Source organism: Pongo pygmaeus, chromosome 5, assembly GCF_028885625.2.
Source record: "Pongo pygmaeus isolate AG05252 chromosome 5, NHGRI_mPonPyg2-v2.0_pri, whole genome shotgun sequence".
In the NCBI taxonomy this organism is placed as follows: Eukaryota; Metazoa; Chordata; class Mammalia; order Primates; family Hominidae; genus Pongo; species Pongo pygmaeus.
The window spans coordinates 82608041-82632735 of NC_072378.2; the positions used below are offsets into that span (position 1 = coordinate 82608041).

Genomic DNA, 24695 nt, shown 5'->3' on the forward strand with positions numbered 1-24695 from the left:
CTGTGTTCTTTCCAAATGATATATAGCAACAAGGAAACATTTTCTATCCTGGCAAGCTATAGTTATAATTTGGTACTTTTTACAAAGGCAAGTATATACAAGCAGTTGTTTACGCCTTGCAGCTTGTCCTTGAGTAATTCTTCTTGACATGTCTGGTTTTTATTCAGTTATTGTTGTGGCATCATTGATCAACTTCTGGCTCTTCATTTTGACCTTTTTATTTTTTAAACATCAATTTTTTTCACCGCATACCCATAGTTAAGGTTTTTTTAAAAATTGTTATTGAATGGGAGTGTTTCTGAATATTAAAGGGGTTAGATAGGAAAGGAGTGGCCTTCCAATAACTATTTTATTTTATTTTCTTTTATTTGAGACAAGGTCTTACTCTTTCACCCAGGCTGGAGTCCAGTGGCATGATCATAGCTCATCGCAGACTCCTGGGCTCAAGGGAGCCTCCCACCTCAGCCTTCTGAGTAGGTGGGACTGCAGGCATGCCACCATGCCTGGCTAGTTATTTTTTTAAAGATAGGATCTTGCTATGTTGACCAGGGTAGTCTTGAACTCTTGGCCTCAAGTGATCCTCCCACCTCAGCCTCCCAAAGTGCTGGGATTACAGACATTAGCCGCTATGCCCAGCCTATCAAATAGCTTAACATACAAATTAGGAAAGAATTTTGTTTTAAAATACATACTAAGATATGTGGGGAAAAAAATACAGATAGTTTTTCCTCTGCTCTCACACCACGACAATCAATGCAGAAGACTTCTATAACCCTTAACCAAGTGGTTATTTCTCCCTTACCAGCAAGCAAGCAGTTCTACAGTGGATACCAGCTGGATGTGCTGCAGTTCAATTTGGATACTATCTACCTGGAGATAGTATCAGATCCCACAGGTTGAGGGCTGAGCCTCATAAGACTGTCCTCCTGTTTTGATGCCAATCACAAGCCCTAGTTTGTTTTACCTGTGCTTCTGATCAACTGGCTATAAAGTTCCACAATCCTTTCTTTAGCTTTAATTTGCTAGAGCGGCTCACAGAGCTTAGGGTACTGGTTCATTATGAAGGACATTACAAAGGATACAAGTGAAGAGATGCATAGTGTGAGGTATGGGTGAAGGGACGTAGAACTTTCATGCCCTCCTCAGGAGTACCACCCTCCAGGAAACTCTGCATGTGTTCAGCTGGCCTGGACACTCTCTAATCATCCTTTTGGGCCTTTTGAGACTTCATTGGATAGGCATGATTGAAGTATGGACAGCTGTGTAGAAATGTGATAGGACAGAAAAGATATGATGTAATACTAACAGACTAAGTGGGGGAACCCAGCAAGGCCCGTCTGTCAGATTTTTCTTGACCTCTCTGTACAGCATTCCTTCCTTCTGGGTATGGGGCAGGACCCCTTCTGAAATGGGGGTCTTTGACCTACAATGAGACCAAGTAGTCCAGAGAATTTTGTTACGGCCAGCTCCGAGACAGGGGAAGATTCCTGCCTTAGGGAGAAAAAGGAGATGAGAAGAGGGCCGGAAAAGTCAGAGAGAAATTATTTTCTGAGTCCTGCTTCTGAGGCCCAAAGTTCCCCATATTATAATAAGGGCTATGGGAGTTATGAGCCAGGAACCATGGATGAAAACCTGCAGACACTCTCTCTCACAATACCACACCCGGATGCTAGTTTTCAACCTGATATGACAGATAATCACTTTGATATCATAAAAAGAAAAGTTATCATTTTTAGTATGTCAAGGATTTGTCTTAAAATTTGATTCAGAAGCTTCTCTTTGACATGTTAGAACTTCTAACATTTATCATTTGAAGTTTGAATAATTCTTTATTTCTTTACAACATCCACAAGAAATTCCATCTAAAAGTACAAGTTTGCTTAAAGGTCGTTAGGTTCTTTTTTTTTCTAAAGAGTTCTGAAGAGTCTGTTTCTGAAGATATACGGGGAACTCTTTTTAAAGGCAAGTCATTAAATGATAGAAATTAATTTGCCTAATTAATTAGGTACATAATTAGTTTTTTAGATTAACCAATATTCATGAAAACAGATTTCATGGTATCTGGATAACTCAAGAATACCCAAGTTGTTTATGAAACTTAGCCAAAATTGTGATGGAACAAGGCAAGGATTACATATGTGTGTATGTGTGTGTGCGTGTGTGTGTATATATATGTATACATGTATATACACACACACGCACTCATACATACTCTTTTACATATATACTCTTATACTGCCTTTGATGGTCATTTCATATATTATGGCAAAAATACACGATTACTTTTGCACTAACCTAATATTTCAACCTCAGTTTATTCTGTAAAATAAGACTTTGTATATCTCTTCTAAATTCCAGTTCTAACATAGTCTGTATTCATTCTGAGTCTTCACTTCATGACATTCTATCAATACTTGATTATAATACTGACTTCTAGGTTCAAACTAAAGGATTACATTTATTATAAGATCTTCTTTACTTAACTAATCTCCTTTCAGTGGTTGGTAAGATAGGATCTCTGTACAGAAATTCTGCCCTGACCATTATTTCTAAGGAAATGTTATGGTTGAATAAATAAAACAAAAAGTTGTTTTGTCCAGTTAGAAAAATCAGTTTATAAAAACAAATGGGCAGTGATAATCTCATGTAGATTTTCTTATAAGCATTAGAATTACTTGCTATAATTTGATATACTAGGACAATGGTTGTACCTCTTCCAAGTACTGTAAGTATCTATTGTGAGGCCAGACTTTATTTCAAAGTAGCAAAAATAGATTGAAGACTGTAACATTCCATGTTACATGTTCATGTAACATTCCAGCTGTCTTCTCACATCAAATATTAAAAATTTACCAAAAAAAATCTAAAATACCTCTCTTCTCCATAAATTTGTTTCGGAAAATATCATTTTTCATTAAAAATGTTATTCTGTTAACAGGTAACGAGTTTATTTTTTAAACAAATTAATAAAGTTTGTAATATTTCCTCAGTTTTAGTTTTAAATATGGTATATATAGGCAAATGTAGCTAACAAAACACAAAGACCTACAATGATCATTTTTTATAATACTATGCTAGAAAATGGAAGTAAAATGAATGCAATATTTTTTCTCAACTACATTAAAATGCTTTCTTCAAGGTTTTACAAAACAATGCAAAGTACCAAGTAGTACCCAAAAAGCTGACCATAGGCAAACGCCTAGCTCAATGTCTACATCCAGCATTACCAGGTGGAGTTCATCGGAAGGCACTTGAAACATATGAAATTATCTTCAAAATAATTGGACCTAAGCGACTTGCCAAAGATCTTTTTTTATATAGGTAAGAATAATTTTACTATATATATACAAATAATATAAAGAAAATGTATTGCTAAACTATTTTATACTTTCTGCACTAAAAACTAAAAATTGAAAATTTCTTAATGATTAGAAGTTTTCAGATATCAGTCTTTGTTTTGTTTGAGACGGAGTCTTGCTCTGTCACCCAGGCTGGAGTGCAGTGGCCCAATCTCGGCTCACTGCAAGCTCTGCCTCCCGGGTTCATGCCATTCTCCTGCCTCAGCCTCCTCAGCAGTTGGGACTACAGGCGCCCGCCACCATGCCCGACTAATTTCTTTATATTTTTAGTAGAGGCGAGGTTTCACCGTGTTAGCCAGGATGGTCTCGATCTCCTGACCTCGTGATCTGCCCACCTCTGCCTCCCAAAGTGCTGGGATTACAGGTGTGAGCCACCATGCCTGGCCTTAGATATCCATCTTAAATATTTGAGTTAAGTGATTCAGAAAAATGTAGAACGGTCTTTAATGTCTTTTTGTTTTTTATTCTTAGATATCATTTATTAAAAGTTTTCATTCAAAGTTGTCGAGACTATAGTAGATTCTACCTTTTTAAGCTTGAAAACTGGCCTGAGAAAAAAATAGGATACCTTGATCCCTCAGCAACTTTCAACATCGTTGACTCTTCTCCACTTAAAACAGTCTTTTCCTTTGGCTTTCATTGTACCACATTTTCCTGTTCAGTTACTCTTTCTCAGTCTCCTTTACCAGTCTTTCCTCCTTTACCCAAACTCCACACAGAGTTTCTTAGGGCTCATTTAGTGCAGCACCTTCTTATGTTTTCACTTTGTAATCTCTCCTTAGGCAAACTTAGCCATACCCATGATTTATTTTTTATTTTAAATTTTATTGTATACATTTAAGATACACAACATGATGTGAGATACCTACAGATAAGAAAACAATTACTATAGATAAACAAATTAACATAGCCATCATCTTACATAGTTATCTATTTTTTGTGTATGTGGCAGGAGCAGTTAAAATCTATTCATTTAGTAAAAATCCCAAATAAAATATTATTAATTATAGTCTTCATGTTGTACATTAGATCTCTAGATTTGTTCATCTGACATTTCCCATTTCCTCCTGCCCCTGGTAACAACTGTTTTATCTTCTATATGCTGACTGCCAGCTGGACATTTCCAGTGCTGGCAGCAGCTTTAAACTGCTGCTTGCTTGACATCTCCGTATAGATCTTTAAAGGCAACTAAAGTTCAACCTGTTTAAAACTAAACTTTCCTCTTCTCCTATTGACCTGACCTTCCTGCAATGTACTGTATTAAAGCTCAATAAATGGTATCACCATCTATCCATTTATATAACCCTGAAATCCGAGAGTTACACTTGTTACGTTGTTTTCCCCACCCACATTTTCCCACCTCCAGTGTACACAGTCTGTTGTTCAGAGTTATATCTCATGGTAGTTAAGAGAAGAGATGGTAGAGTCAAACTAGCTCTGTGATCTGGGGCCATTGTCCTCACCTGTTTGTGTTTGTGTCCTCACTTGCACAACAGAAATAAGATTATCAACCTCATAGGGTGGTTAATAGAATTGAAAGAGTTCATACATGTAAAATGCAATGGGCAACTTATAATAAGTTCTTAATATGTGTTAGCTACTATTCTGATATATGTCTCAAATACATCTACTTCCCTGAACCTTCACTGGCAGCATGCAGTCTAAGTAAGCATCATCTCTAGCTCAGGCTTCCTCACTGGCGTAACATTCATCCACTATCTGTTCTTATCCTCTTCTACCCTGTTCTCCACATAGTACCAGTTTAATCTTTTTAATATATTAAATAATGTTACTGTCTTGCTAAAAAGCTGTGTTGACTTCTTCTTAGCACACTTCAGAAAAATTAAGAAAAAGGCTTTAACATGGCTTTGAATACTTTACTTCCTGAAGTACTCTGACCCTGGCTCTGTCAGTGACCTCTACTCTTAATAAACTAAAACAAAACTGTTATTCTTTTCCCCACAGTTTATTCCACTCAAGTACATAGGTCTCTTTGCTTATTATTCCTCATTTTCTTTGCTATTCTCTTGCCCTGTAATTCTCAAATCCAGGTCCTGATCAAATATCAGCTCCTCAGAAGACTTGCTTAATTATCATCTGAAATGGCCCTTCTTCCACATTTTTATCCCTGGTATTCTGTTCTATTGTGTTGTGTTTTTAGGTAGGTTTTTTTATTATTATTATTTATCCTGTTGGTATTTGTTAGACTTTAAAAAATCTGTGAATTGGATAAAAAGGAATGAAATAATGGCATTCACAGTAACCTAAATGGAATTGGAGACCATTATTCTAAATGAAGTAACTCAGGAATGGAAAAACAAACATCGTATCTTCTCACTTGTAAGCGAGAGCTAAGCTATGAGGATGCAAAAGCATAGAATGATACGGTGGACTTTGGGGACCCAGGAGAAAGGGTATAATGGGGTGAGTGGTAATAGACTACACTTTGGGTACAGTGTACCCTGCTTGGGTGATGGGTGCACCAAAATCTCAGAAATTGCCACCAAAGAACTTATTCATGTAACCAAACACCACCTTTTCCCCAAAAAACCATTAAAAAAATTTTTTTAATCTATGAATTGATGCCTTTCACCAATTTTAGAAAATTTTCAACCACTATCTTTTGAGATTGCCTTCACCACATCTGTTCTCTCCCCACTTATTAGGTCTTCCCACTATGGCTTCTCCATCTCTTAACCATTTTTCATATTTTCTAACTTTTTGTCCTTCTGTGCTTCATTCTCAGGAATTTCTTCTGACCTAGTTCTAGGTCACTAATTCTGTCTCTCCTTTTTTTAACGACTTAACTTTTCTTTTAAACTGTTGATATAATTTACATTCAATAAAATGAACAGATCATAAATGTTCAGTGTGATGAGTTTTGACAAATTTAGTCAATTTCGTAGCCACCGTTCAAAATAAGATAAAAAACATTCTTGTCAACCCAGCAAGTTCCCTCCTACCCCCTTCTAGTGAAAACCCCTACTATCCAACTATATGTATTTCCCTTATTCTGCAGCTTAACTTTCAAAACTTTCTAAATGGTATCTTTGAAGAACCAAAAGTTCTTTATGCTGTCTTTTGAAGAAAGTTTTTTTTAGTTTAATGAAATCTGATTTATCAACCTTTTATTAAGTAGTCCTTTTTGCTTCTTATTTAAGAAATCTTTGCTTGGTATATTGCTGCTAGAATGTAGAAATACGAAGGTATTTTTCTGTATTGACATTGTATTCAGAAACTTTGTCAAGTTCACTTCTTCTTTCTAATAGCTTTTGGAATTTTGAGATATAGTCATACTATCTGTGAATGGTGAGTTTTCTTTTCCGATTTTAATAATTTCATACCTTTTTTTGCCTTATTGTATTGACTAGGGTCTACAGTAAAGTGTTAAAGAGAGTAGGGGCAAGTATATCTTTGTCTTATTTCTCACTTCAGGTAGAAAATGTTAAATATTTTTGAAGGTTCAATCAACCCTTCATTTCTGGAATATATCCAGTTGGCTCATGCTTTAGAATCCTTTTTGTATCACTGGATTTACTTTGGGTTTTTTTTTGGTGGTTTTTTTGTTTTGTTTTGTTTTGTTTTGTTTTTTTGTAGTTTTCCATCTTTGTTTAGTAGAGAATGGCTATGATTTTACATTTTTATCTAATTTTGGGTTCAGGTTTATGCTAACTTTCAAATTGTTCTGTTATTCTGTTCTCTGGAACAGTTTTCCTAACATTGGTATAATTAGAAGGTTTTATCTGAAATTTATCTTTGTAGGAAGATATGTAATTACAGATTAATTTCTTTAGTAGTTATGAGACTATTCAAATCTATTTATGTCAGTTTTAATAAGTTTTTTCTCTCAAAATTTGCCTATTTTTACTAAATTTTTAGATGCATCAGCCTAAAGTTCTTAATATACTGTTATCTTTGTAACATGTAGGATCTATAGTGATGTCTCCTCTTTCACTCTTGATATTGGTGACTCAAGCCATCCTTTTTTTTTAATTGATCAGTCTTATCAGGAGATTATCAATTTTGTTAGTCTTTTTAAAAACCAACTTTTATTTACTGATCCTTTCTACTGTGTATGTGTTTACTCTCTCATTTTTGCTCAGATAAGCCTTCTCTGACCACCCTATTTAGAACCTGCCTCTGCTCCACTCTCCTTGTTATTCTCCTGTAACTTTTTCTCCTCTGCTGTAACATTTATCACCATCTGATATGTATGTATGTATGTGTTAAAACATACAATAACCAAGCAATTAAAATATATACGTATATACTCTCCAAAAAATAAGCTTTATGAGGTTAAAGAGCAGGGATTTCTTACTGTGATTAAGTGCTCTATTCTCAGTATCCTGAAGAACTGACAGATATAGACTGTTAATAAATATTTGTTTAATGAATAAAGAAATGCTATTTGTTATACTCAATTCTTTGATATTTTAAAATATTATTAAAGAGAAATGAACATGAATGTCTTTTTTTTTTTTTTTTTTTTGAGACAGAGTCTCGCTCTGTCACCCAAGCTGGAGTGCAGTGGCACAATCTTGGCCCACTGCAACCTCCGCCTCCCAGGTTCAAGCAATTCTCCTTCCTCAGCCTCCCAAGTAGCTGGGATTACAGGCACATGCCACCATACCCAGCTAATTTTTGTATTTTTAGTAGAGACGGGGTTTCACTATGTTGGCCAGGCTGGTCTCAAACTCCTGACTTTGTGATCTCCCTGCCTCGGCCTCCCAAAGTGCTGAGATTACAGGCGTGAGCCACTGGGCCCAGTTGAGCATGGATGTCTTAAAGATAGTATGTAAGGCCAGTAAAGGTATTTTTGATAGTAATAAATAATACATTCAAAGAATGATGTTAAGAAAACTGAGCATTGCTGAATCATGTTGCATGTAATTATCTAATAATTGGTAGATTTTCCTTTCTCAAGGCAAGATTTACATAATTTATGCCTGCTACTTTCTAACTCTTAACAGAAAGTTTAAGCAACACAGTTACTCTTCAGTTGTAGTATACCTATTTTTGTCATTAGTCTGTTACGTAAAATTAAATCTAGAATACCATTTCTAAATATGGCAGATATTCTTGTACACATACACACATGTTATGGAGTAAATGATATCATTGTTCTATACTTTTTTGAAGTATAACTATTTCAAAAACTAAAGTTTATATTAAATGTAGATGTTTATTTTTAATTAATGATTTTTTTTCATCTCAAGGTTTATGGTTTAACATAATTAAATACAAATACTTTTAAAGTTCTATGACCTGTTACATGGTAGAATACCATATTGCCTCTTCAAGCTTATTTCTTTTTAATGTGATACAGTGCACAAAGATGTTATGGCTAGAAGTGGAGTTTGAATGCCTTAAAATATTTAGATGGGTATGTAAAGTGAGCTTTTGGTAATATAAATCTGGATTGCAGACTAGACAGATACCGCAAAGCAGTCAGCATTTAGGTGGCAGTTGAAGCCAAGAGAATAATTGAAATTACCTAGGTACATTGTAAATAACAAGGAGGAAAAAAAGGAATGAGATCATTTTAAGAGTATTTAGGAGTCTCAGTATTTAAATAGCAGGTGGGGGAAAGTAGCCAGTGAAAAAGAGTCAGAGATAGAAAACATACCAGGAGGCTGGGCTCAGTGGCTCACGCCTGTAATCCCAGCACTTTGGTAGGCCGAGGTGGGTGGATTACCTGAGGTCAGGAGTTCAAGACCAGACTGCCCAACATGGTGAAACCTCATCTTAACTAAAAATACAAAAATTAGTTGGGTGTGGTGGTGAGTGCCTGTAATACCAGCTACTGGGGAGGCTGAGGCATGAGAATCACTTGAACCTGGGGAGGTGGAGGTTGCAGTGAGCCGATTGCACCACTGCACTTCAGCATGGGCAACAGAGTGAGAGTCCATCTAAAAAAAAAAAGAGAGAAAAGAAAGGAAAATGTACCAGGAGACAAAGCAGTCTTGGAAGTCAGAAGGAAAGAGTGCTTCAAGAGAATGCTCTGGTTAATAGTATCACATGTTAAATAAAATAGGATAAGGTCTGAAGGTAGAGCATTGGATCTGGCAATTGATAGACATTTGGTCATTGGTGACCAAAATGAGAACAGTTTCAGTGGAGGAGGTAGAAGTATCATGATTGATTAATGATGGAAGATAATAAATAGAAGAAATTCATAAAAAAATGTATATTTTAACAATTGATAGTGGATGGTAGCTTTAAGCCAGGTTAGTTAGAATAAAGATTTTGGGGTTTGGTTGTTGCTGTTATTTTTTTCTCGTTTTAGAATTATGAGGAAATATGTGAGTACATTTGTATTAAAAAGCAAAGATGTCAGTTCAGGAAGAAAAATTACAGAAAAGAAAAAAGATAATGGATGAAGCAGGTACCTGGACAGGCGGGTCATGGCCCTGGGGCACATGGAAAAAAAGGTAGCGTGGAAGAGACTGAGAGACTATGACTGTATCTTTAGATCAAACAGTACCTAAAATGGGAGACAGAAAAGTAGAAAACTGAAGCCATTCTTTCTTGATGATTTCTGTTTTTTATAAACTAGGAGCAAGAGAGATTCCTAATTCATTTGTTCATCACTTGCTACGTACAGGACATGGTGTTTGAAACTTAGGATACAGAAATAAAAATACAGTCATGGTCCTTTGTTTTCTGATATTTACAGTCTGTTGGAAAAGACAGACATTAAGCAATTCAAATAAAGAATGATAAGTGTTTTAGTGAGTAAATATTGGGTACTATGAGAACATCAAATAGGGGGCCTAACCTAGTCTAATTAGGAGATAGTCTCCCTAAGGAAATGGCTTCTTAGGCTGAGGCCTGAAAGTTTGGGAATCCCCCAGACAAGGAGGTTATAAGTAAGGGAGTGGGAATTGTGTCTGTCAAAGCAGCATATGGAAAGGTATGGGCACTGAAAAGAGCATAGAAAGTTCTGAAAGGAACTAGAAAGGAATTCTTCAGTATAACTGGAGCAGAGGGTACAGGAGTAAAATTGGTGAGTATAAATGGATTGTACAGAGGTATGTAGTAGCCATTTCTTAAAAGATGTTAAAGTCCACATTGGCAATGGGAAATCAGTGAAAGGTTTTACTGAGAGCTGCTTCAGGGCAATAATGAACCAATACATGTTAAAACATGAAGAGCAAGATATGATAGCAGCTGCTTCTAGGTAGCTATCTGGTAGAGATACAATTTGTTATATTCAAAAAATATCTAGGAGAGTGACTTGGAGAGAGAACTTGATGACCTTGATAACTGATTGCAGGTTAGAGTAGAAAATTATTATTATTATTTTTTTATTTTTGGATCCAGGCTGTCACTCTGTCACCCTGGCTGGAGTACAGTGTTATGACCACAGTTCATTGCAGCCTCTACCTCCCAGGTTCAAGCAGTCCTCTACTCTCAGCCTCCCAAGTAGCTGGGACTACAGGCACATGCCACTTTGCCCAGCTAATTTTTATTTTTTGTAGAGATGGGGTCTCACTATGTTTCCTGGGCTGGTCTTAAACTTCTGGGCCTAAGCAGTCCTCCCACCTCAGCCTTCCAAAGTGCTTGGATTACAGGCATGAGCCAACTTACCCAGCCATGTTAGAGTAGAAGATTTTTAAAGCTACTCATGAGGCTGAGGCAGGAGGATTGTATGAGTCAAGGATCAGTCCTAGATTTATAGCTTTTGGTCAGCCAGATAGATAGTGATGCCATATTTTGAAATGACAATTATTACAGGGAAGGCACATGTTTTGCTGGGGCACATCGGGGGAGAATTCTGTTTTGGAATTGTGAAATATGAGGACTTTGTGAAACGGCTAGGTAGCTGTTGGGTTTATAAGTATAAAACCCAGGTGAGAGAACTGGTCTGGTTTAATGGATGTAGTCATTAATATACAGGTATCATTTTAAGCCAATCAGTATAACTTTTTCATCAGAAATAAATATTTATACATATAATTGCATATGAATTAATATTGTATAGTTATTTTGCTTCCCTCTCCTCCTTTGTCTTTATTTTTTTAATAGTTCTGGATTATTTCCTCTTCTTGCAAATGCTGCCATGTCTGTGAAACCAACATTGCTCAGTTTGTATGAGATATATTATCTGCCTTTGGGTAAAACACTGAAACCTGGTCTACAGGGATTGCTTACTGGTATTCTTCCTGGCTTAGAAGAAGGATCAGAGTACTATGAGAGGTAAGATCATATTTGGTGCAGTTATGTAATTGAAGTCATGGATTTGTCAGCAAGCATATTTAGGTCAAATATGTTTTAACATCACAAATGAATTATTCTAGACAGTTCAGTATATCACATGAATATTTCTATAGCAACGAAACGTTATTATAGTTTATCTAGTCTATGTATCATACCGAAAATACAGCTAGTGATAAAAGCATAGACTTCGGAGGTGGATGTACTGAGTTGAAATCTTGCCTATACAGACACTGAGCTTAGGGAAGTTTTCTTAATGTCTGAACTTTATTCAGTTTCCTCATCTTTAAAACAAACATAATACCTATTTATTTGTTATTCTAATAACAAATCACCTAGTCCTTAGCCAAGCACATATAAGTCACTCAAGAAAATTGTGACCCATAATTTAAAATAATATAAAAGGACATTTAGATTAGTGATAAGAATGGAAGATTAGTCCATGCACTAACAATTTTTAAGTTGCTAATGGGAGAAAATAGCTTAGTACCAGTACAGTGCTGTTTCACTAGCTGTTGACGTGGTACTCTTGATATCTAACTGTTCAAATGAAGTTATTTGATCTGTTTGGACCCTATTATTATTTTCGGGGAGTTAAGAATTGTAGGCAATGCATGATGGCATTAAGTATCTCTAATATCTCATTACTAATATTCTTATTAAAAAACTAAAATGTATATGGTATTTTATTACTTAGAGTACTTTAACAACCTAGTGAGGTAGATAGGTCTTGTGGTGGAGTGTTTTGTTGTTGTTGTTCTCTTCATTTTACAGATGAGGAGACTGAACTTAAGAACAATGAAGTGACTTCCTCAACATATACAGCTAGTAAATGGTGGAGCCAGGACTTAAATTCAGTCCTCTGACTCTGAAGTATATTCTTCTTTCAGTCTATCACACTTGTTTCCAGGGTGGAACATATGACTGTAGCATGGATGTTGGCATACATTTTTGGAAAAGAATGATTTATTTTTTAAAATATGAAACTAACTGTTTCCCTTCTTAAACCACTTTATTTATACCTCAGAACAAATACGTTGTTGGAAAAGGTTGCTGCTGCTGTGGACCAGTCAGCATTCTACAGTGCCCTGTGGGGTAGTCTTCTCACCAGTCCTGCTGTGCGTTTACCTGGAATCACGTATGTTCTTGCCCATTTAAACAGGAAGCTTTCTATGGAAGATCAACTTTATATAATTGGCAGTGATATTGAGCTAATGGTAGGTCTAAAAATGTGGTTGCTCATTTCACAAATATTTCTTTAGAGCCAGGCACTATTCCAGACATATACTGAGGATTGTATAATGAACAAAGTTCCTATTTTCATCGAGCTTACATTTATCAAGGAAAATTAAAGGCCAAAATAATAATTATTATTTTTAAAAGCTTAACTCCTGGCCTCAAGTGATCCTCTCACCTTGGCCTCATAGCCTTCTTTATAAGAAGTAAATAGATAAAGTAATATAGCCAGATTCCATATGGAATTTATGTGAGAAGATGTACTAAAACAGATAGTGAAAGATAATAGGAAGAAAAATCACATTTATTGCTTACTTATACAGTATTTTTCTTTTTAATTTCAAGATTAACAACAGAGGGCAAGCTTTATATCTCTAGAGTGCTATACTCTTAATATGAGCAAGGAATAAAAAACCCTCAAGGATCATTTTGAAAAATTAAACAATTTGATTGATCATACTTTACTTTTTCCCCATATGATTATGACATTACTGATATTTTAATGCATATTTCTGGTTAGATTTATTGAAGTTAATTTATGTACACTGAAATTAGACCTTCTTACATTGTAGAGTTACCTGAATTTTGGAAAGCACATAGAGTCATATAATCACTATTGCAATCAAGACACAGAATATTTACATCACCCTAAAAAGTCCTCTATGCCTTTTTTTTAGTCACTCCCCTGCCCCTACACTCCCAGGCCCTTAGAAACACTGATATGTTTACTGTTTCTATAGTTTTGTTTTTTCTAGAATGTTACATAAATCATACTGTATATAAGTGGACTCATTTTTTGTGTTCTTTAAATCCACGTTGGTCAGGCTGGCCTCGAACTCCTGACCTCAGGTGATCCACCCACCTCAGCATCCCAAGGTGCTGGGATTACAGGCATGAGCCACTGCGCCTGGCCTGTGTTCATATACCATTAATCAGCTGATGGACATTTGGGTTGTTTCTATATTTTTTGGCTGTTAAAAATAATGCCCTATTGAACACTCATGTATGAGTTGTGGTATGGACATGTGTTTTCATTTATTTCGGGTATACATCTAGTAGTGCCATTTCCAAGTTTTTTGGTAACTCTGTCGTACTTTTTGAAGAACTGGCAAACTTTTTTCCAAAGTGACTGCACCAATTTTTATTCCCACTTGCAGTATATGAAGGTTTCAGTTTCTCCACATCATTGCCAACACAACACTTCTTGTTGTCTTTTTTATTGTAGTCCTCCCAGTGGGTATAAAGTATGCTCATTGTGGTTTTGATTTGCATTTCCCTAATGACTAACGATGAACATCTTGTGGTTGGTTATTGGCTATTTGTGTATCTTCTTTGGATAAATTTCTATTCAAATCCTTTGTCCATCTTAAAAATTAGATTATTTGCCTTTTTGTTGTTGAATTGTAGGAGTTCCTTATATATTCTGGATATTAAACCGTTGTCATATATATGATTTGAAAATATTTTCCCCCATTCTGTAGATTGTCTTCTAACATTCTTGATAGGGTCCCTTGAAGCAAAAAAGTTTTAATTTTGATCAAGTCCAGTTCATCTAATTTTTTTTCTCTTGCTGCTTGTGCTTTTGGTGTTATATTAGGAAACCATTGTCTAATCCAAGGTACCAGAGATTTACTCTTTTTTCTTCAATGCGTAAGTTTATTAGAAACTGCCAAACTATTTTCCAAAATGGCTATGCTTTTTAAATTCAGGTTTTAAAATATACTGTTACATTTCTTTTTAATAACTTAATGGAAATTTTAAATCATTTTTTACTTATTTAAACAAATGACACGCATGGAAAAATATTTCCAAAATATCACAGTCAAAGGAGTATTCTTTCTAATATTCAAAGAGCTACTGTAGATAAATAAAAACAAGTAGAAAATGGATTTGAACAGATAATTAACTTAAAGGAAATAAGAATAATTCAAACATAAAGAGATGATCAACACTGTAATAAAGAAATGAGTTTAACTACACCAAGCCAGTTTTCATGTCAGATGGGCAAAAATACAAATATATATATATATATATATATATATATATATATATATATATTGCTAAGCAAGCATGTGGAGAAACAAACTGTCATGTAAAACTGGTGGGAATATAAAGTGATAGAAACCTAACATAAAGCATTATGCTATGTATTTATTGACACAGTCTCACTTTGTCGCCCAGGCTGTAGTTCAGTGGCACAATCTTGGCTCACTGCAACCTCCACCTCCAGGGTTCAAGTAAACTCCCTTGCCTCAGCCACCCGAGTGGCTGGGATTACAGGCATGCACCGCTACACCCAGCTAATTTTTGTGTTTTTAGTAGAGACAGGGTTTCACCATGTTGGCCAGGCTGATCTCCAACTCCTGACCAAGTGATCTACCCACCTCAGCCTCCCAAAGTGCTGGGATTGCAGGCGTGAGCCACCATGCCCAACAGCATTATGCTATTTAAATTGTAACTGCACATACCCCAAGACCTGGCAATTCTATTTTGAGGAATTTATCTTACAGATGTACTTGTATGTTACGTAGGTATTATATATTACAACATTATTTACAGTAGTGTTTAGAAATGTATAAGTGCACATGATTAGAAGCTTGGTTAAATAAATTTGAGTTCATTTATGAAATAAAATACTTTGGCCGTTAAGAAATGAAGCTCTTTAATGATAAGGAAAGATCTCTAAAACATGTTAAATGAAAAAGGCAGGTTTGGAATATATGTATAGTGTTTTTCTTGTATTTGCAGGAAATATTCTCTAGTAAAACTGGTGCCTACAAAACGGAAGTTGGATAGTTGAAAGTTTTGCTGTGTAGTCTTACATACTTCTGAATTTTTAAATCATGATATATTTACTATTCAAAATAATGTAAATATCTTTAATTATTGATTAGATCCTCAGAAGCATACTTTTGAGAAAATGAAGAGTTGTTACATTTTCATGGCAAAAATGTCTCAGCATAATAGACAATAGATGTTAAAGATGCTGTTATTTCAGGTAGAAGCAGTAAGTACTTCAGTGCAGGACTCAAGTGTACTTGTACAGAGAAGCACACTGGACCTCATACTCTTCTGTTTTCCATTCCACATGAGTCAGGTAAAATATTAATGCTGATATTATTATAAGGCATTCTTGGAAAACTATAGATTGATAATGTGTAGTTATTTTTTAAAGGCATGTGTGTTGAATTCTTGTATAAATCAGTAAGCGCATAGAAAATAAGTTCCTTTTTAAGGAGTGGAATTTGTTGTGAAAAAAACTAAAGATAAAAGCTTCACTGATTTGATAAAAATACGGTCATTGAAGTAGATTATTTCATACTTTTGAAAAAAGTTGTAACATATAAAAAGCAAGAGGTTCTCTATTGCTAACTCTGAGTAAGCCAAGACTGAGACCCAGGCCTTCTACCCAGCCATCATCTGTACTGATGTTATGTTATCTCGTTTTGGTGATTTTAACATGCATGCCAGACCCTTAGCAGAGTTGGCTATAACTTAAGAGCCACATGTTTAGCCACTGTGATATTCTATAGTACTTTTATTACAAATAAGTGCAACTAACTTGACAAATCATAAATGAAGTTCATTCCTAGAACTTAATTTAATCAGTGCCCTCATTTTAAAAGAAAGGATCTAAATTCCTTTGACTTCTAAACCTTGATGAAGAGTGATTTACAGTACCAGTATATAGGCATTCAGAATGTTGGAACTACATACCTAACAAAAGTAGTAAGATATAGAGAATATCTACCTTGGAAAAGTAAATTTATTCCTAAAAAGGACTATTATTTGAGGTTTTCATAAGAACTGTGATTAATAGATAACTGTAGTGAATTTTCATTATGACTGGCCAGTTTTTTATTCATTATTTTATTAACATTTTTCTTTTACTTAATTTGATATTGAAATATTAATAACTAAATAATTCTACTCTTCGTTGTCTATACTTTGACTAATTGGAACATAAACCACTCTGTTTCTATTTTGAGACTTTCACCCTTCAGCCAAGGGACTTTATTCTGCCCTCTGGCTTTTCACAAAAACAACTGTTGAGTCATCTCAGCATAATCTAAATTTACCAATGCTCTAGTATGGGGATGGCCAAACAGCCCATAAGTTAAGAAAGATTTATGCTTTTTTAAAGGCTTAGAAAAAAAAGAAGAATATGCCAAAGCAATGTGTGTGATCTGAAAGTCTAAATTATATACTGTCTGGATCTTTATCCAAAAAATTTATTGACTTTTACTCTTGAACTTTTCCCATTGCTTTCTTACCTTCCAAACATTCAACATCATTAGGCCCTCAATTGACAGATGTCTCAACAAGATCTGAGGAATTAAGTCATAGCAGACTCAAGAATAACTTAATTTGTAATCTTAATATATCAGCGTTTCCTAAGCTTTTCTCAGCCTGTACTTTCTTCCTCTGCCTTCTCTGTATTCCTCCCAGCCAAAATGTTCTAGATTCTTATATTCTATATTGTGTGTTATGAAAACAATAGCTTCATTGAATGTGTTTTTTAAAAGTATACACCCAATTCTAATAATCTTATAATTCTAATACTTTTCTCCCGACTATGCTACCAAATTCTAATACAGTTCTCCCTATTAGTGTACCAAACTGAATAAGGATTTTGATGTAGGTACCTTAGTGTTCCACTTTCCCTCTTTCTATGTCTTACATATAATAGAATACAATCCAAGTATGGATTGTATTATAATTGTGACTTAACAGTGCCTTCATTACCATATCCCAAAAGGATGATTGTTGTTAGGAACTTCAGCAGTGGGATGGACTGCTACACTTCTTTAACTTGTTTCCTGGAAAGCTCACCCAAATCTGTAGTACTTACACCTTTGAGATAATAGACTTTTTTTCATGTTAGAAATAGATAGTGATATCAATTGTAATCAAAAAGCAACTTCTTTTTTAAGTTTATTTTTTAATGGACATGAATTGTATATATTGATCCTGTACAACATGATGTTTGAAATATGTATACATTCTGGAATCTGTAAATTGAGCTAATTAACACTCATTACCTCACACAATTAATTTTTACAGTGAGAACACTTAAAATGTACTCTGAGCAGTTTTTAAGAATACAATACATTGTGGCTGGGCGCAGTGGCTCATGTCTGTAATCCCAGCACTTTGGGAGGCCAAGGCGGGCGGATTACGAGGTCAGGAGATCGAGACCATCCTGGCTAACATGGTGAAACCCCGTCTCTACTAAAAATACAAAAAAAATTAGCAGGGCGTGGTCGTGGGCGCCTGTAGTCCCAGCTACTCGGGAGGCTGAGGCAGGAGAATGGCGTGAACCCAGGAGGCGGAGCTTGCAGTAAGCAAGTGATCGTGCCACTGCACTCCAGCCTGGGTGACAGAGCGTGACTCCGTCTCAAAAAAAAGAAAAAGAATACAATACATTGCTAACAACTATAGTTACTGTGTTGTACCGTAGATCTTTTTGAACTTATTTTTCCCATCTGAAATTTTTTATCCTTTGACTAACATCTTATACTTCCTGCTTTCTTAAGTAGTTTTTCTCCCAAAATAAGATGGGGAGACATTTGTACTTTTAAAGGTTTTGTGACAATATAATCTTCATATCTTATGTTGGATAGATCAGAAGTTCTCAAATGTTTTAGTTGTAGAACCCCATTACAGTCTTTAAAAGTACTGAAGGTCCTCAAAAATCTTTTGCTTGTATTGGTTAGATCGTCTATTGTGATTTGTTCTTTTGGTTAAAGTATATGAAGAAAATCTGATCTCACACTGATATGTAGTTGGAAAATCAAGGAGTATTTCAGTAGCATTTTCCGTTAAAATTACATATTCTTTGATATTATACCAAAACTTTGAAGCTGTAGATTTTAAAAATTAGTTACAATATTGAGTCTTAAACCACATCAATGAACTTTTCATATTCTATTACATTAAAATCCACTGGTCTATCTTGTACTTTCAGTGGCTGTTTCAGTCATGTGTGCTTTTGTAACATCATGATTGGATATTAAGGAAATACTGGTTTATTGAATTATGCAGATTTTCCAAATGTTTTCACATTTTATTATACAATACCAATCATGTTTATTACTATTGCCACTGATCTCATCAGTAAAGATTTTTAGATATTGGGAGAAATTTTTAAGCCCAGTATTGAGAAGCTTTCAACCAATTCAAATCAAAACAATACAATTTCAACCAGATGCGGTGGCTCACACCTGTAATTCCAACAGTTTGGGAGGCCTAGGCAAGCAGATCACTTGAGGTCAGGAGTTCAAGACCAGCCTGGCCAACATGGTGAAACCCCATGCTCTAATAAAAATACAAAAATTAGCTGGGCATGGTGGCACATGCCTGTAACCCCAGCTACTCTGGAGGCTGAGGCAGGAGAATTGCTTGAATCTGGGAGGCAGAGGTTGCAGTGAGCCCAGATTGCAACACTGCACTCCAACCTGGGCGATAGAGTGAGACTCCATCTTAAAAAAAACCCAAAAATACAGTTTCAGTCTAAATGCAAGTTTTCCATAATTCTACTTTTCTCCTAGAAGCCCAACTTTTATTATTTGTCACGATTAATGTTATTTTCCTTGCAATGACTGGCTCACTTTGAGAAAATGACTACAAAATCTCCAAGCCTGAATAATCGTAATTCGTATTAGTAATTCTTCAGGTAAAAATGGCATTCTTTGAGAAAGCTGGTAGTTAAGCTCACAACTCAGTTATACAATTGCTTTTCCTTGAGACAACTATCATACTTCAGTATACATCAGAAGTACTTTTAGTACTTCTTTGTTTTATTTTATTTTATTTTATTTTAATTTTGAGACGGAGTCTTTCTCTGTCACCTAGGCTGGAGTGCAGTGGCGCTATCTTAGCTCACTGCAACCTCCGCCTCCAGGGTTCGAGTGATTCTCCTGCCTCAGCCTCCTGAGTAGCTGGGACTACAGGCGCCAACCACCATGCCCAGCTAATTTTTTGTAATTTTAGTAGAGATGGGGTTTCACCATGTTAGCTAGGATGGTCTCGATCTCCTGACCTTGTGATCCACCCACCTTGGCCTCCCAAAGTGCTGGGATTACAGGTGTGAGTCACCATGCCCGGCCACATCAGAAATACTTTAAGTGAATCTTTCACTCTGTTATACAGAATATTAAAAGACATGCACTCAAAGGTTGATACTTCTTTTTTTATGTTACTACAAGTACATGACAGTAAAAATATAATGATTACAAGTATAGTGGGTGCAACTTCTGTGCTGCCTCTTTTCATGCTAATGTGCCAGCAATTTTATCCACTATTGCATGATCAGGGCATATGTCAACAGAACAAAAACCCCAATAACATCTTTGTATTGTTATGAATATGCATAGTTTTATTTGTTATGAATATGAATAGCTGGTTTTTACTTTGTGGACCCCCCTGAAAAAGTCTTAGAGATACCTAGGGGTCTTGAACCGTACTTTCAGAATTGTACAGATCAATAAAAGGCATTTGTGTTCAAAGGAGTGAACCTAATTTGTCAATTGTTGGTGATCTGTGTTCTGTATCATCTCAGTTATTTCTCTAAGATTCCTTTAACACAAATGAGCTGGGTGAATCCTTTCTAATTCTGTCAAGAAGCATGATATAGGACAAAGTTCACTGGTCTGTGATTAAGGAGAAGTGAGTTCTCCATCTAGCTGGGGCACTAACCAGGCATTTGAATTTGGCTAAGCACTTAGCCAAAACCTCAAGAACCTGTGAGGTTTAGGTTCTTTACTTATAGAGTGGTTGTTAAACTAGTCAGTTTCCACATTATCATCTAATTCTCAGATTCCAAGATTCTATTGTAAAGTGATTATCTGGCAGTATTCTTAAAATTAATAGCAAGTTAGTTGCTTTTCTTCTATTTTGATTTTTATAAATTTACCTCTTTTAGCTAAAACCCAGATCTCCTTTAATCATTTTTTTAAACATTGAATTAAGGATATTGGGAAAAAAGAAAAAAATTGTTTCTCTTGAAATGGAACAAAATGAGAGAAAAATTAAGATTAGTTAAAGCTGGATGATTGGTAGAAAAGGGTTTACAAGATAAAAATTTTTAAAAAGAATAAATGACTGAGTGGATGAAGATAGTAACCTTCTCAGGAGTTTATAGTCAGTTGACAACATTATAAATGTGAAAGACTAATGGCATATCATTTTCTTGTGTCTGTCCCATCTTGCTCCATTTTATTTGTTTTATGTCACAATTTGCTTTTATTATATAAAGAACTTTAAACTGAAAGTTGAAATAATTAAGTTATAGTTTCAGTTATGCAGCTAAATAGCCATGTTACCTAACTTTCTTCCTGTTTCCTAATCTGTAAAATGGAAGTAATAATTCCTGTGTTTGAAATAATACATGAAAGTACTCCATACACCCTAATATTCTAAGCATATTTCAGAGCATTTTTTAAAGAGGAAAAAAATAATATATATTGTATATTGTTAAGTACAACCATATTCCTAACTCTTTCAGGCCACTCGACCGGATATGATCAGGATCTTGTCAGCAGCCCTTCATGTAGTGCTAAGGAGGGATATGTCTCTGAATCGAAGACTTTATGCATGGCTTCTTGGTAGGTATTTGATGTCTACGGTCCTAATTGGGGAAAAAATGGAGGGAGATTTGTCATGTATAAGTATTGCCAAGTTGTATGTATGTCCTGAATTTAAAAACTAAAATCTCTTGTGTAAATGGACAATAAAAATATAAACAGTATTAGTTGTGTATTGTATGAAGAAATTTTAGCAGCTTTATAGTTAAAGAGTCTATTTGAATTCATAAAGTCATGTTCCCTTGTCCTTAACAAGATGTTATTCCCCTTACAAATTGAGATGGTTGTATATAAGTTAGTAGGCAAAGAAGGATGAGCTAATAATCAAAATACTGTCCAAAACTTTGAATTCATCAAAGGAATCAGGACTAGTATCATTGTCTTACACATCATACAGTGTCCCACTCAGGCAGTAATACATATGTACACTTTAGTCTTCCATGCTTTTTGTGTGTTTTGTCTGTCTTCACAACTCTTTACTGCCTAGAGTGAGGGGACATAATATAACTTATTGTGGATGTTCTGAGTATTCAGTTATTTCACTGTTAGTGAAATTGGCCAAAAAAAAAAAAGGATAATTCTGGAAGAATACTATGATACTTATGTATTGAATTGGTTTCCCTTTATTAAACTATCTAAAATGATCTCTCTTGCTGACATTGAATGGGCTACTAATTGGTAAGTGTTTAGTGCTGTTCTGAGATTTTGCTGTTTTGGTATTTAGTGAACAACAGTTTTGAGAATTCCATTTTAAGTAATTTTGTGATTTGTTTCCGTGGAGGTTTCGATAACAACGGTGCTATCATAGGACCCAGAAGCACAAGACACAGTAATCCCGAAGAACATGCCACTTACTATTTCACTACCTTTTCAAAAGAATTATTGGTCCAGGTAATGAATACTTTCATTATTCTTTGGTTACTTAGTGACCACTAGAGGTAGTGAAAAAGTGTAAGACGAGGTCTTGCCTTAATTGAATTCACAGTTGAAGGGGTGGAGACAAGACTTACAAACTTCCCAAGAATTTTTATAACAGGCAAATTCCTGTAAAATGATAATCATATGTTAGACTACCATGTAAGACAAAAGACTTTTTTTCTCTTTCTTTGTTGTTTTCATTGCTTTATTAAAACATAGTTGTAGCTTCTCACCTGTCTGCTCAATGAAAGTTGGAGCTTTTCCAAAAATGAGTCAGGACCTGTGCTATTTCCTGTAAAGCTCTGGAGAAGTTTATTTCATGTTATTTTTAATTCAATTATATTTATTTAAGATATTTGAAATAAACAGAAGAAAATACATGGTATCTGAAGCACTTTTAAATGAGTGAGGTTATAAGAATATAGTTGTTAAGTCACTAGTGGGAAAATAATTGCCTAATAGCAGACACTGCCATGATAATGTGGCATAGTTCTGAGAAGAATGATCTTAAGTAGAAATTCATCTGTAGGGAAAACACTCAGCTCATGAATATATTTTTCTAAATTTTCTTTGATATTCTACTATGTCTAAAGAAAATTTAGACACTTTTTTTCTCAAGATAGATAAATAATATTTTTTTCCTAGCAGAGTAAGAAGGCCAAGGTTGGTGAAAAGGCTTCAGAAAAGCAATAGTGGGTATAAATCTCCGTTATATATGGTTGCATTTAAAAATACTTTTTTCTTAAGGAAAAAATATTTGAATATGTTTACTTAAATGACCAGTGTACTTTCCTTTTTTAAAGGCAATGGTGGGAATCTTACAAGTGAATGGATTTGGAGAAGAGAACACTCTAATGCAGGATCTAAAGCCTTTTCGCATTTTAATCAGTTTACTGGACAAACCTGAGCTAGGTAATGTATACTGTCCTAGGGCATAAGGTCAAGTGTGGTACTTTTGTGTTAATAAGAAAATAAAAAGAGTCATCAGGGAAATTGTTATATTTTGAGGTGGCCTTTAAATGTAAGTTCTCAACAAGTTCTTAAAGTTCACTCTACAAAGTTAAGATACAGGTATTCATCCAGCTGATATGTTATTATGTATCTGTCTTGTGGTATGTATGTAGCAGAAGAATCACTTTAAAGATGCTATCTAAGCTTCTCTTAATCCTGATTGTATTACTGAAATTAAAACATTTATCCATCATGACCAATTTATAGTTCACAGAATCCAAGGACTTGAGGAAAAATATTTGAGTTATATCCCTCAACTTTCTTCTCCACATTCCCTTTATTTTGCATGTTTTCTCTTTATCCATTGTATATTTCTTATATATTATGGCACTTGAGACAGAAATTAGTAAAAAACATAAATATTTACAACAATAAAATGAAATCATAAAGTATGTAATTTCTTCAAATTATATACAGATGTTTTAGCAGGTGTCTTCTCACCATTTTTTAAACACGAAAAATTTAAAATGTAAGAATAACTTGAATTATATAAATGGTCTTGAGAGGTGTTTTAGCTGTTATATGATAACAGATGAAGCTCAGGAATTTTTTTAAGGAAATGATATCTGTAATAGCAAGAAAATTTAGCCTTATGCATTTTAGTATTATTTAAATTAATACCAGTAATTACAAGTAGCATTTGTTGAATACTAATTATATTCTAGAAACTATGCTACCCATCTTACAAATGTTTTTTCTAACCCTTAACAGTCCTGTAAATTTTGGTATTATCCTCATTCTGGATGAGGAAACTAAAGCTCAAAGAAGTTAAATAACTTGTCTAATGTAACAGAACTATTAACTGGCAAAACCAATTTCTCTGATTCTGAGTCAACCTGCACTTCAAATATTTGTTCAGTTATGTAATATCTTATATTACCTTCTCAAAGAAGTGTGAATTTAGCTTAGCTTCTGAAGAAATACTATCTAAAAAATACTTGTTTTTAAAACATTATTTAATTGGGCCAATTTTCAGATAAGCATGATTTGCTCATGCTGATTAATTACTGTCTTTAATTTGAATATTAATTTTAGGACCTGTAATTCTAGAAGATGTCCTGATTGAAGTGTTTAGAACATTATATTCTCAATGCAAAGCAGAGTTGGATCTTCAAACGGAACCACCCTTCAGCAAGGATCATGCTCAGTTAAGCAGGTAGATTATCAAAAAATTAAATGTGACCTGAAGACATAATATGTATTCACTTAATATAAACTTGAAGTGTAATAACTTGGGATCCTACTCTGAAGTTTGTGTTCTAATAAGTAAAGCTGATTTAATACTAGTAAAGCTGATTTAATACTGACATACTAGTTGTATTGACAGTGTCTCACTATGTAAAGACAATTGTTGTAATTGTTACAAAAG

General features: G+C 34.8%; 1 protein-coding gene across 14 annotated transcripts in view; it reads left to right on the plus strand.

The window, feature by feature from the left end:
• Positions 1–24695, plus strand: part of DOP1A (DOP1 leucine zipper like protein A) — a 101778-nt gene that overhangs the window by 30153 nt on the left and 46930 nt on the right. For 8 of the 14 annotated variants that reach the window (XM_054492824.2, XM_054492828.2, XM_063666362.1 and 5 more), the window contains 8 exons: positions 3140–3321; positions 11388–11558; positions 12604–12793; positions 15811–15909; positions 21319–21418; positions 22179–22288; positions 23119–23227; positions 24362–24482. In XM_054492824.2, coding sequence (XP_054348799.2) covers positions 3140–3321; positions 11388–11558; positions 12604–12793; positions 15811–15909; positions 21319–21418; positions 22179–22288; positions 23119–23227; positions 24362–24482 — 1082 coding nt within the window. The remainder of the gene's footprint in view (positions 1–3139; positions 3322–11387; positions 11559–12603; positions 12794–15810; positions 15910–21318; positions 21419–22178; positions 22289–23118; positions 23228–24361; positions 24483–24695) is intronic. The other 6 variants (XM_063666360.1, XM_063666363.1, XM_054492830.2 and 3 more) reach the window with 3 other exon arrangements.